The sequence below is a fragment of the Mobula hypostoma genome, chromosome 9 (assembly GCF_963921235.1).
Source record: "Mobula hypostoma chromosome 9, sMobHyp1.1, whole genome shotgun sequence".
NCBI lineage: Eukaryota > Metazoa > Chordata > Chondrichthyes > Myliobatiformes > Myliobatidae > Mobula > Mobula hypostoma.
The window spans coordinates 54556417-54568602 of NC_086105.1; the positions used below are offsets into that span (position 1 = coordinate 54556417).

At 40.6% G+C, this 12186-nt stretch overlaps 1 protein-coding gene across 2 annotated transcripts in view; it reads right to left on the reverse strand.

The window, feature by feature from the left end:
• Positions 1-4586: 4586 nt before the first annotated feature.
• wdr91 (WD repeat domain 91) overlaps positions 4587-12186 on the reverse strand; it is a 55341-nt gene continuing 47741 nt past the window's right edge. Inside the window, exons 15-16 of one of the 2 annotated variants that reach the window (XR_010019244.1) lie at positions 8578-9564; positions 4587-4940 (exon numbers count right to left, since the gene is read on the reverse strand). Coding sequence is in view for 1 of the 2 variants with exons in the window: in XM_063058317.1 (XP_062914387.1) it covers positions 9400-9564 (165 nt within the window). In the remaining variant the exon portion in view is untranslated. Of the gene's footprint in view, positions 4941-7947; positions 9565-12186 lie in introns of those variants that run through there. The other variant, XM_063058317.1, reaches the window with a different exon arrangement.

Below are 12186 nucleotides of genomic sequence, written 5' to 3' on the forward strand. Positions count from 1 at the left end.
AACTTTAGGCTCTATTACTGGGCAATCAATAATCGTTATATTATTTTTTGGATTCACTATATAGATAAGCAGGACTGTCCTTCATGGTTGGACTTGGAGGAGAACTCGGTAAAGGGGTTCTCTTTGGCTTCTTTACTGGGAGCTCCTCTTCCCTTTTTGTTTTCTAAGATTGGTAGACAAGATCTTAGTCCCATTGTTAGACATACATTAAAAATTTGGTTTCAGTTTCTCAGATCTTTTGACTTAAATAACTTTGTTCTTTCTAGTAATATCCATTTTAACTACTTTTTTAAACCATCAATTTTAGATAAGGCCTTTTTAACATGGAAAACTAAGGGAACAAAAACTTTCCTAGATTTGTTTTTAGAGGATTGCTTAATGTCTTTTTCGCAGCTAGTGGACAAATATGATTTAGCTAATGCACAATTTTTTAGATATTTACAAGTCAGGAATTTTTTATGCGATTTGTTACTGAATTACCCATTTGCTCATTTACCAAATATGATAGATGTTACCTTTCAGCTTAAACCATTTCAAAAAGGATTGATAGCCGTTATATATAAATGGCTATTGAATTTACGAATGATGTCTAATGATAAGGTTAAACGTGCTTGGGAATTGGAACTTCAGGAGTCACTTTCAGATAATCAATGGAATAAAATTTGTCATTTAGTTAACAATTCATCTATTTGTGCCCGTCACTCCTTGATTCAGTTCAAGGTAGTGCACAGGGCGCATATGTCAAAAGATAAACTAGCGCATATTTTTTCTAATATAAATCCTACGTGTGATAGATGCATCACTGAGGTGGCTACCTTAACTCATATGTTTTGGTCCTGTATAAAGTTAAATAACTTTTGGAGAGGTGTTTTTAGAACGTTATCAGAAGTCATAGGTTTGGACCTACAACCTGATTCATTTATGGCAATTTTTGGGATTCTTCCAAAGGAAGCAGGAAACGTTCCTGCTTCCGCTCAACACATGATAACTTTCTCAACTTTATTGGCTAGGAGAACTATTCTATTGTACTGGAAGGATCCCATTCCACTTACTGTTTTTTTTGGCTCTCCTTCATTATGTCTTCTTTAAGTTTGGAGAAAATAAGGAGTTGGACGTTTGATACATCTTTTAAATTTGAGCAAACTTGGCGACCTTCTATTCAACACTTTCATATGATCTAATTCTTTTTACTTTTTCAGTTAATTTTTTTTTCTTCTCCGCATAGTTTTAGATTTGACCAGAAGGATTTTTCCTTTTTTTTAACTGTATCCTCAAAATGGACTGCCCAGTCCCTTTTTTTTGTTTTAGGCTGGCTCAGTGGGGATTTTTTTTCCCTCAATAACAGAAATCTTGAGTCTTTTTTTTCTATGAACTGTTAAGAGGAGAAGTAGTTCTTTTCTCTCTTTAGATTAGCTTAATACTATATATGATTTTGACAGTGTATATTCCTTTGTACTATTATTGAAATATGTATTTGAGATAATCTCTCCTCTGGTTTGTATTTTTTTTAGGTTATGAGGACACACAGTCCTCTTTTATTGTCATTTAGTAATGCACGCATTAAGAAATGATACAATATTCCTCCGGTGTGATATCACAGAAACACAGGACAGACCAAGACTGAAAAACTAACAAAAACCACATAATTATAACATATAGTTACAACAGTGCAACAATACCATAACTTGATGAAGAACAGACCATGGCACAGTAAAAAAGTTCAAAGTCTCTCGAAAGTCCCATATCTCACTCAGACGGGAGAAGGAAGAAAACTCTCCCTGCCATGCCCGACCACAGTCTGACTCTGAGTCGTCCGAAAACTTCAAGCTCTGATCAGCCCTCCGACACCGAGTACCGAGCACCATCTCTGCCGAACGCTTCGACCTCAGCCTCGGTCGCCAGCAGTAGGCAAAGCCGGGGATTTTGGGGCCTTCCCTCCGGAGATTCTCGATCGCACAGTAGCAGCGGCAGCGAACCGGACATTCCAGAAATTTCTCCATATGTTCCTCTGCTTCTCACATCTGTCTCCATCAGATCAGAATTGTGCACGGCATCCTACTTACAAATACGATATCATTTCACCGGAGAGCTGCATGCGCTGCGTCACGCCGCCATCTTCTCCTCCTGCCTGAGGAGGTAATTTATGCTTATTCTTTTAAATCAATAAAAAAAGTTTGAAAGTGACTTGGACCTGGCCCCGAGCCTGGACTTGGACTTGAACTTGGCCTCGGACATGGAGAGACAGAATACCCAACTCGGAGAAGCAGCAAATGGCTGAACCTACTCAGCTGGAAACAAGACGACTAAACCAACTGACAGACAATACGAATCTTGACACGGAGTAGCTCATGAAGCGGCAAACAGCCAGCAATCAGCTGGACATGAAAACAACTGAATTCACTAAGCAGCCACAGGCAGTGAAGCAACTTAAGAGTCCATGATTCTTGGCGGCTCCAGGACGAGCATAGCCACACTGGCTATGGTGATGAACCAGCAGCGAGTAGCTGTAAGCTGGAGTTTTTATGCTGCCAGTTCGAATGAGGATCAGGTGCCCTAATCAAGGAGCCCAGTGGAACACGGGGAAAGGGAAATGAACTGAAATGAGAAGTCAATGGATCAGGCCATGACAATATAAAACCCTGGTCAGACCCCACTTGGAGTACTGTGCTCGATTCTGGTCGCCGCACTACAGGAAGGACATGGAAACCATAGAAAGGGTGCAGAGGAGATTTACAAGGATGTTGCCTGGATTGGGGAGCATGCCTTAGGAGAATAGGTTGAGTGAACTCGCCTTTTCTCCTTGGAGCGATGGAGGATGAGAGGTGACCTGATAGAGGAGTGCAAGATAATGAGAGGAATTGATCGTGTGGATAGTCAGAGGCTTTTTCCCCAGGGCTGAAATGGCTAGCATGAGAAGGCATAGTTTTAAGGTGCTTGGAAGTACGTACAGAGGAGATGTCAGGGCTAAGTATTTTACGCAGAGAGTGGTGAGTGCATGGAATGGGCTGCTGGCGGCGGTGGTGGAGGCGAAAACGATAGGGTCTTTTAAGAGACTCCTGGATAGGTACATGAAGCTTAGAAAAATAGAGGGCTGTGGGTAAACCCAGGTGGTTCTAAGGTAAGGACGTGCAGCACAGCTTTGTGGGCTGAAGGGCCTGTATTATGCTCTAGGTTTTCTATGTTTCTATGATAGAATTTGGTTGAATGGATGCAGACAGTTCTGTAAGAAGACCATAAGACATAGGAGCAGAATCAGGCCATTCAGCCCATCGAGTCTCTCTGCCATTCCATCATGGCTGATCCTGGATTCCACTCAACCCCATACACCTGCCTTCTTGCCATATCCCTTGATGCCCTGACTGATCAGGAAACTAGCAACTTCTGCCTTAAATATACCGACATACCAGACCCCCACTGCAGTCTGTGGCAGAGCATTCCACAGATTTACTACTCTCTGGCTAAAAAACAACCTCAACACTCTTGTTCTAAAAGGTCACCCCTCAATATTTTGGCTGTGCCCTTTATTTCTGGATACTACCATCACAGGAAATGTCCTCTCCCCATCCACCTTATCTCGTCCTTTCAACATTCGGTATGTTTCAATGAGTTCCCCCCACATTCTTCAAAATTCCAGTGAGTACAGGCACAAAGCTGCCAAGCGTTCCTCATAGGTCAAGACCTTCATTCCTGGAATTATCCTCGTGAACCTCCTCTGGACTCTCTCCAATGACAACATAACCTTTCTGAGATATGAGGCCCTAAACTGTTGATAATACTCCAAGTGGGCCCTGACTTGTCTCTTATAAAGCCTCAGCATTATCTCCTTGCTTTTATATTCTACTCCCCTTGAAGTAAATGTCAACATTGCATTTGCCTTCTTTACCAGAGTCAACCTGTAAATTAACCTTCTGGGAGTCCTGTTTGAGGACTCTGAAGTCCCTCTGCATCTCTGATGTTTGAACCTTCTCCCCAGTTAGATAATATAATTATTTAGAACTCTTGTACAATATAGTGCCACCTCCTCTACACTGATGAGAACCATCATAAATTGGGAGAACGCTCTGTCAGGTACCCGCGCTTCATCCGCCAAAAGTGGAACTTCCTGGTGGCCAAACATTTTAATTCCATTTCCCATTCCTGTTCTGACATGTCAGTCCATGGCCTCTTCTTGTGTCACGATGGAGTCACCCTCAGGGTGGAGGAACAACACTTTATATTCTGTCTGGGTAGCCTCCAACCTGATGGCATGAATATCAATTTCTCCTTCCAGTAAAAAAAATCCCTTCTCTTCCCCTCTGTTTATTTGTTTCTATACATGCTGCCTGACTTGCTGAGATCCTACAGCATTTTGTGCATATTGCTCTGTAGAGAAAATACAGTAGGTTCCATTTAATTGGGCCATCAGTTAATCAGGACATTTGCTTATGTGGGATAATTCTTAAAGAAGTAAAACTAATCAAGACAGTTGCTGGGATTTCCTTCATTTTGGGATACTAATCCACTTAATTGGGGCAGGAGACTTGCCAAACAGTCTCTAACCAGTGTCAGTCACACGCACTTGTGTGGCCATTACACCATTAGAGCAAACAGTTTTTAAGTAGTGTCAGTTGCATGTGTTTGTGCTCAGATAGCAGTGATTTTTGTCACTGACACTTGGCGAGAAATAAGCAGTAAGCAAGTTCCAAACACTTTTGTCTACTGTGGTTTATTTTTTTTTGTAATTTTTTTTATTGAAGTTCATTGTCAAACAAAACTTTCCAGCATTCAAGCTTGGAGATGCCAGAAATGGCCAGGAGTCAGCATGAAACGATTTCATTACTTCAGCAAGTCAGAACCTATGAAGAATTTGAAGGCATCAACAATCATCTTGAATGTTATAATGAAAATGGATGTCTTGTTCGAATCACCTGAAGTCTGTGGAGACCACCTTGAGTACACACCTGAAAGGAAGAATATAGTATTTATAATACAGGAATAACAGGAAAGGTTTAGCTGATCGGTTCCAGGAGCATGAACAGTGAGGGTCATTTGCTCTATGAGGAGAAATTACATAGATTTATTGTATCTCAGCCCAGTTACCTTCAGTACAGAATTACAGTGTTGCCTCTGTTGCAATCACCAATGAGAAGAAATGCTGATGCGGTGAGGCCCTCCAGTGGTTACTCGATGGAAGAACAAGCTGGATCTGAACAATTTACACAAAAAAAATGCTGGTGAACACAGCAGGCCAGGCAGCATCTATAGGAAGAGGTACAATCGATATTTCGGGCCGAGACCCTTTGTCAGGACTAACTGAAAGAAGAGATAGTAAGAGATTTGAAAGTGGGAGGGGAAGGGGGAGATCCAAAATGATAAAAGAAGACAGGAGGGGGAGAGGAGGAGCTAAGAGCTGGAAAGTTGATTGGCAAAAGGGATACAAGGCTGAGAAGGGAGAGGACCATGGGACCATAGAAAAAAGGGGGAGGGGAGCCCAGAGGATGGGCAAGGAGTTATAGTGAGAGGGACAGAGGGAGAAAAGAGAGATTAAAAATAAATAAATAAATAAATCAATAAGGGATGGGGTATGAAGGGAGGTGGGGCATTAATGTAAGTTAGAGAAGTCAATATTCATGACATCAGGTTGGAAGCTACCCAGACAGAATATAAGGTGGTGTTCCTCCAACCTAGGTGTGGCTTCATCTTCACCGTAGAGGCGGCCGTGGATAGACATATCAGAATGAGAATGGGACGTGGAATTAAAATGTGTGGCCACTAGGAGATCCTGCCTGGCCTGCTGCATTCACCAGCATTTTTTGTGTGTGTTGCTTGAATTTCCAGCATCTGCAGATTTCCTCGTGTTTGCGTTCCTGAACAATTTACCAGCAATCTCGTCATGCCAGAGACTTAGCTATATCATTTTTTTTCGTCTTGTGACTTTTTTTTTTGAAAGTGTATCCCTATGTGCTATTGGTAATGTGTTTTGCACCTTGGCCCTGGAAGAATACTTTGTGTTTTATTTGGCTATATTCATGTACGGTTGAATGATAATAAAACTTGAACTTGAAAAGTTAGAAAGCTGTGTTGCAGTTTTAGAAAACTTCTGTTAGGCCACATCTGGAGTATTGCATACAGTCCTGGTCACCCTGTTATAGGAAGGCTGTTGAGGCTTTGGAAAGGGTGCTGCCTGGATTAGAGGCAAGTTCTATAATGAGAGGTTGGACAAACTTGGGTTGTTTTCTCTGTATGGCCAAAACTGATAGGAAATATGATGAGGTTTATTAGAGTATGAAAGGTATAGATAGATAGATAGCAACTTTTCCCCCCACGTTTGAAATGTCTAATACCAGAGGGCATGCATTTAAGGTGAGAGCAGGTAAGCTTGAAGGAGATGTGAGATATACAGTGGCGGGTGCCTGGAATGGACTGTCTGGGGTGGTGGTAGAGCCAGATGCATTGGGACTTTTAAGAGATGTTTAGAATCACACATCAATGTGAGGGAAAATGAAAGGATATGGACATCGTGTACGCAGAAGAGCTTAGTTTAGTTGACCATTTGAATATTAATTTAATTGGTTTGACAAAACTGTGTGCCGGAAGGCCTGGTCCTGTGCTGTACTGTTTTACATTCTATAACTTTATCCAAATATCCATTCTCAAAGTTTACAGAAATCCTTTAGGCTGCCCGCATTGACAATGTGTTATTAAAAGCATAGGTGATAATTTGTTGTGCCTCATTCATAATGCAGACCTACCAGCCAGATGTTCTTCTCATTGCTGAAGTCTGATTTAATTGATGTGAACTCTGCTTAAAGTATACTTGTGTCGGGCTGACGTTGTTGGTTTCAACCTTCAAAAGGCATGGGCAACCGCCTCTTAGGTCAGAACTGACAGACAAATAAATTTAACGATGAATTCTCAGTTCTTTGAGCTTGCCAGAATGTTAACTCACGGGGGGAGGCAGTGGACAGCATAAATGTGCACCAAAACTTAGCCAGCCAACTGGTCCTAGGTTTAATTTTCCTCCCCAAAGAGATGAAATCAAAAAAAATTAAGTTTATTAGATTATTTTATTCAGTTCAACCGCTGTCTCTGAAAGTTCAATGATGCGAAACAAGAATCAAAAGTGAAAATGAAAAGCACTAGCAATACTCAGCTGGACATATGAAAAGATGTACATACAGAGAGAACGAAGTTAGTCATATTTGATTCCTCATCAGCATGTGCAAAAGTGTGTTGCGCAAATGGTAGCTGTAAGACAAAATGGTGCAAGCTTGGAATATGGAACTGTTTAGAAAATGTACTGGTACAAAGCCTTGACAGTAGATAGTGCTGGAAAACATGCTGCCTGCCTTGAATTTGAGACAGGTGAGGTACAGCCTGATGCCATAACTAAATGGAAATGCACTAAGGTGGAAGTTTTGAAGGATATAAAAATTGGTACTTTTTTGTGCATATCAGAATCTCACCGTTGGCCAGGGGTTGTGACCAGCACATATGTGAGCCAGACAGCGCCAAAAGTTGTAGAAGATGCTATCAGACACCTGGGGTTCTCTCCAGCAATGTATTAGATAGTTTGTTTAAACTGATATGCATTTTTCCTTCTGTATTTGACTGTAGTTAAATGAGTAGTTTTTATACAAAGTACAATACTTTATTCAAACTATATAAAGTACTTTGTATAAACTTTAACATGTGTAGTGCCTTCTTTGTTTGCAAATACCTCTGGCTACTGAATCAGAAAAGAACAAGGAAGAAATCTTACAATACACATAAAAGTTGCTGGTAAACGCAGCAGGCCAGGCAGCATCTGTAGGAAGAGGTGCAGTCGACGTTTCAGGCCGAGACCCTTCGTCAGGACTAACTGAAGGAAGAGTGAGTAAGGAATCTCACTCTTCCTTCAGTTAGTCCTGACGAAGGGTCTCGGCCTGAAACGTCGACTGTGCCTCTTCCTAGAGATGCTGCCTGGCCTGCTGCGTTTACCAGCAACTTTTATGTGTGTTGCTTGAATTTCCAGCATCTGCAGAATTCCTGTTGTTTGAGAAATCTTACAATACCTCATTGCAATAGTAAATATTTCCAGCTGATAATTTTCAGAACTGGAAGATGTTTTAAGTGAAATAAAAATTGCAGGGAAAGGGGAGAGAGTGGAAGGAGAGGAACATTTGAGACTGGCTGGAAAGCAGTAGGCTGATTGGTGGTGCTGGCGGAAAAACAGGCTGGAAAAAGGTCCAAGAGAAACACAGCCAAGTTCACTGGAAATGTTAGCAGGAGGCAGTGATAGAAATATAAAATTGTAAAAGTTGAGGGAGAGAAAGTTAAATGTGGAAATAATGTTAAATAGGTGCATGAATCATTTGGATTTCCAACTCTGATCACAATATTACTTGAAATTACCTGAATGCACAGTAATGCAATTCAGCTATATCGTGGAATACAAAGCATTTAACAAAAGTATTACTACTACACCCAAGAGAACAGCTAAAGCAGATTCAGAACTCAATAATCATGGATCTCAGAGCCTGAGCCAAGTTGAGTATTCCAAATGTTTACTGTGACACAAGAATACAAATCAACTCCTTAGAAAGGAAAATATCTGACCTGAAGCTTGGTACATCTGGAGTTGGGATAGGCATCAGTTTCCTGGATCCTTTGCATAAAGCACCAACTTGTCCAAACTTGAGACAACCATGTTAGTTCAAACTGTTACTAAATGTGCCAGATAAAGCTATTGACAGATTCTTCCAGTTTACATCTCTGCATTCAAGGGCATTTAACATGATGCTAATACAAGTGGCTTGTTTGAACATTCTTAACAATTCCCTGCTTTCATACACTTTAGCTGCCCACCATTACATGTGAAGCTACAAAGCAGGTGTCTGCCACAGCAGTTTAACTTGCACCCTTCCAGAAGCTGGGCAGAGAAGTGCAGCACCTAACAGTTATGAAGGTCAAACAATGACCATGAACTTGGGGCTCAGACCCATCAGCGATCACACCCCTGGAGCATGAAGAAAAGGAACAACTGCTGCATAATGCTCAGGCACAAGTTGTACCTGAAGTTGTAAGTGAGAGGGAAATCCAGAATGTAGAATACCCTGCTCACACAGAAGGCAATTACACTGTACAAACAAGGGCAAAAGGCCCACATGCTTAGCATTCCCAGAATTAGCTACCATTTTAAAATTGATTTAAATGCAATGTTGTTAAGACATGAAACAATAGCAGGAATGTTTTTTCATTAAAAAACTTGTTAAATACAGCATTAATCCATATGGCTAGAGAGAGTTTAGCACAATACTTGGAATCATTTCATGAGTGGAACCCTCAAATACAAATTGAAGTGTTGTAACGCCCACAGGCTCTGAAGCAATCTCTCTTAGGGAGGCACACCAGTGTTTCCTGTCCAGATGGGTCATAGCCTTATGGCTTGTGTGCCAGCAGAGTGGTCAGCTTTATTCTTCCGTCCATTGATGCTGTCAAGCAAGTCCCACAGTCCATTGCGGTGCACCAATCAACAGTGACTACAGGAGCTCGATGACCTCCAAGTGATAGGCAGGGCTCCATGGCTCGATCCGTGTTGGTCAGCTGCAAGACACCAAAGTTAATGGAATCAACAAGTGCTGTCCGGAACATCACCTACTCCTGGATCAACTTCTTACAGGTTTACCATCACTTCCTGGCCCTTCACTCTTACAAATTCCAGCACACTTTTTTTCATGTGCATCAGCCAAATTCAAAAAAGCTTCTTGTATAAATTTTGCATCATTTTCATTTGGTGTGTAAATATTCATAAGAGTCCATAATTCAGAAAAAAGTTGACAGTGTATAATCACATATCTCCCCGCAGAATCGGTTATTACATTTTGTATTCTAATTGGTAACGTTTTATTGATCAAAATTGCTACTCCCCTTGCTTTTGAATTAAATGAAGCTGCAACAACACTACCCACCCAATCTCTCTTTAATTTCTGATGTTCTGTTTCTATTAGATGCGTTTCCTGCAAGAAGGCTAAATCTACCTTCATTTTCTTAATATGTGTTAAGATTCTTTTTCTTTCACTGGTCCATTAAGCCTATTAACATTAAAACTCAAAAAATTCAATAAATTAGTCATTATTCTTAACAAAGTTACTCCAATCTAAAACATTACTTAACATCTCAACTCTCATAGTTCCTTGGGGAATCTCTTTAAACTTCACGATGTTGCTATGTGTTTCCTTCCCAATCATCCAGGCAAAAAGAAAGAAATAAAAGATAGATATGATACAAAAAGAAAAATAACAGAATATCCCCCTACTAATGTTGTGAATGAAAAAAAACACTATCCCCTCCATTCTGCGGGTCTTGGCTATTGCCACGCTTGCACACATGAATTCCATAGCGATTGGTCAGTATTTCTTCCAGCTCCCCCGTAACAAAAAAATTGTGTGTGTGTGTATATATATATATATATAAATTAATGTCACTATTCCCAACTAATATTCCTCAAACTTTAACCTTTCTTCCCCTCTATTATATAATTAGCGAGCCGAAACTCCTGAAGACAGGTGGCAGATCAACTGATGATCCCACTGGTGATAGCACAGGACAGTTAACATCTTAGTCCACCTGTATTCTGTAACTCTATATTCTTCCGCCTTTAAAAATCCACCAAGTCTATTCCTTGACCCAATCATCATCTTTAATCCATCTCGCACCCCTGGGTTTGTTCTTGTATCTTCAAAGAATCTCGCACAAACTCCTCTGCTTTCCAGTAATCGTCAAGAAATCCTTTTTCTCCGTTAGCCAAAAAAATCTTCGAGGTTGCAGGATAATGCAATATAAATTGATAACCGTGATCCCACAGGACTTTTTTCACTGGATTAAATTTCTTCCTTCTCTTCAAAAGTTCATAACTTAAGTCAGGGAAGAAAAAAAATTTGTTCTCTTCTATCATCAATGGTCCTTTTCTATTCTTAGCAGCTTGGGCAGCCGCCTGTAGAATCCTTTCTTTGTCTTGAAATCTTAAACATTTTATTAAAATTGATCGTGGATATTGGTCATCTTGTGGTTTTAGTCTTAGAGCTCTATGTGCCCACTCAATTTCAATTGATCGGTCCCCCTCTTTCATTTGCAAAGTTTCCGGGATCCATCTTTGACAAAATTCTATTGGATTGTCTCCCTCTTTAAGACCAACAATCTTAATATTATTTCCTCTACTAAAACTTTCCAGCGCATCCACTTTTTCCAACAGTCGCTTTCTTTCCATTTTCCAGACAAGCATATCATTTTCTGTTTTTTCCACTCTATCGTTAATATGCTCCATTGTTCTTTCCAACTTTTGAAGTTTCTTATCCACTTTCTCCTGCCTTTTCATAGCTTTATCACAGCTCATCTTCATGTTTCTAAGCTCTATTTTTAATCCTTTCAATTCAATCATTACTTGTAATGAAGTCTCTTTTATGATCCATGATATCCTTTACTTTCAGTCTCTTCCAGTTCTTCCTCTTCCTCTTTGTCTGTGTTCCCTGCTGAATCCAATTCTGACTCTGAGTCACTTTCGCTTGCAGTGGCCGGCGGTTCTTGTAGTTTGAGTTGTATCGATTTGCGCATGCCTACTTCTTTGCGCATGCGCAATTCCAGCATCTTCTTCCCAGAGACCGCTACCGCTGCCATTGCTCCCTGTTCTTCTATGCCAGAGATAAAATGTGTCTCCTCCGAAGGAGATCCAACCTGAGTGCGAGGTTCCATCACTGCAGTAGGCCCTTTTTTCTTCCCATCTCGCAACGACTTCACAACAGACTTCTTCTGTTGCAATTTACGAGGCATATCGTAAAATAGTCTTGAGAAGTTTATTAGTTTTCAGAAAGTATTTATTAACTTTGCTTTGTTTAAACGGTACTTTGCTGATTTTTTACGGGAGAGCTGGATTTACACGTCTCAATCCCACGTCATCACGTGACGTCCCCCCAGAATCAAGTTTTATATCATTGACAGGCATTGTGAAATCCGTTGTTTTGTGGCAGCAGTAGACTGCGAGACATTAAAAAAAGAACTAAATTACATTAAAATTGAATAAATAGTGAAAAATAGTGAAATAGTGAGGTAGAGCTCACAGACCAATCATAGTTAAATGATAGGGAGGGAACAAATCAAAGGCAAGTGTTAGACAGGTGGAGGTGGAATTTAAAGAGCAGAATAGAGAATAGCACAGCACTGTTCAGGCCT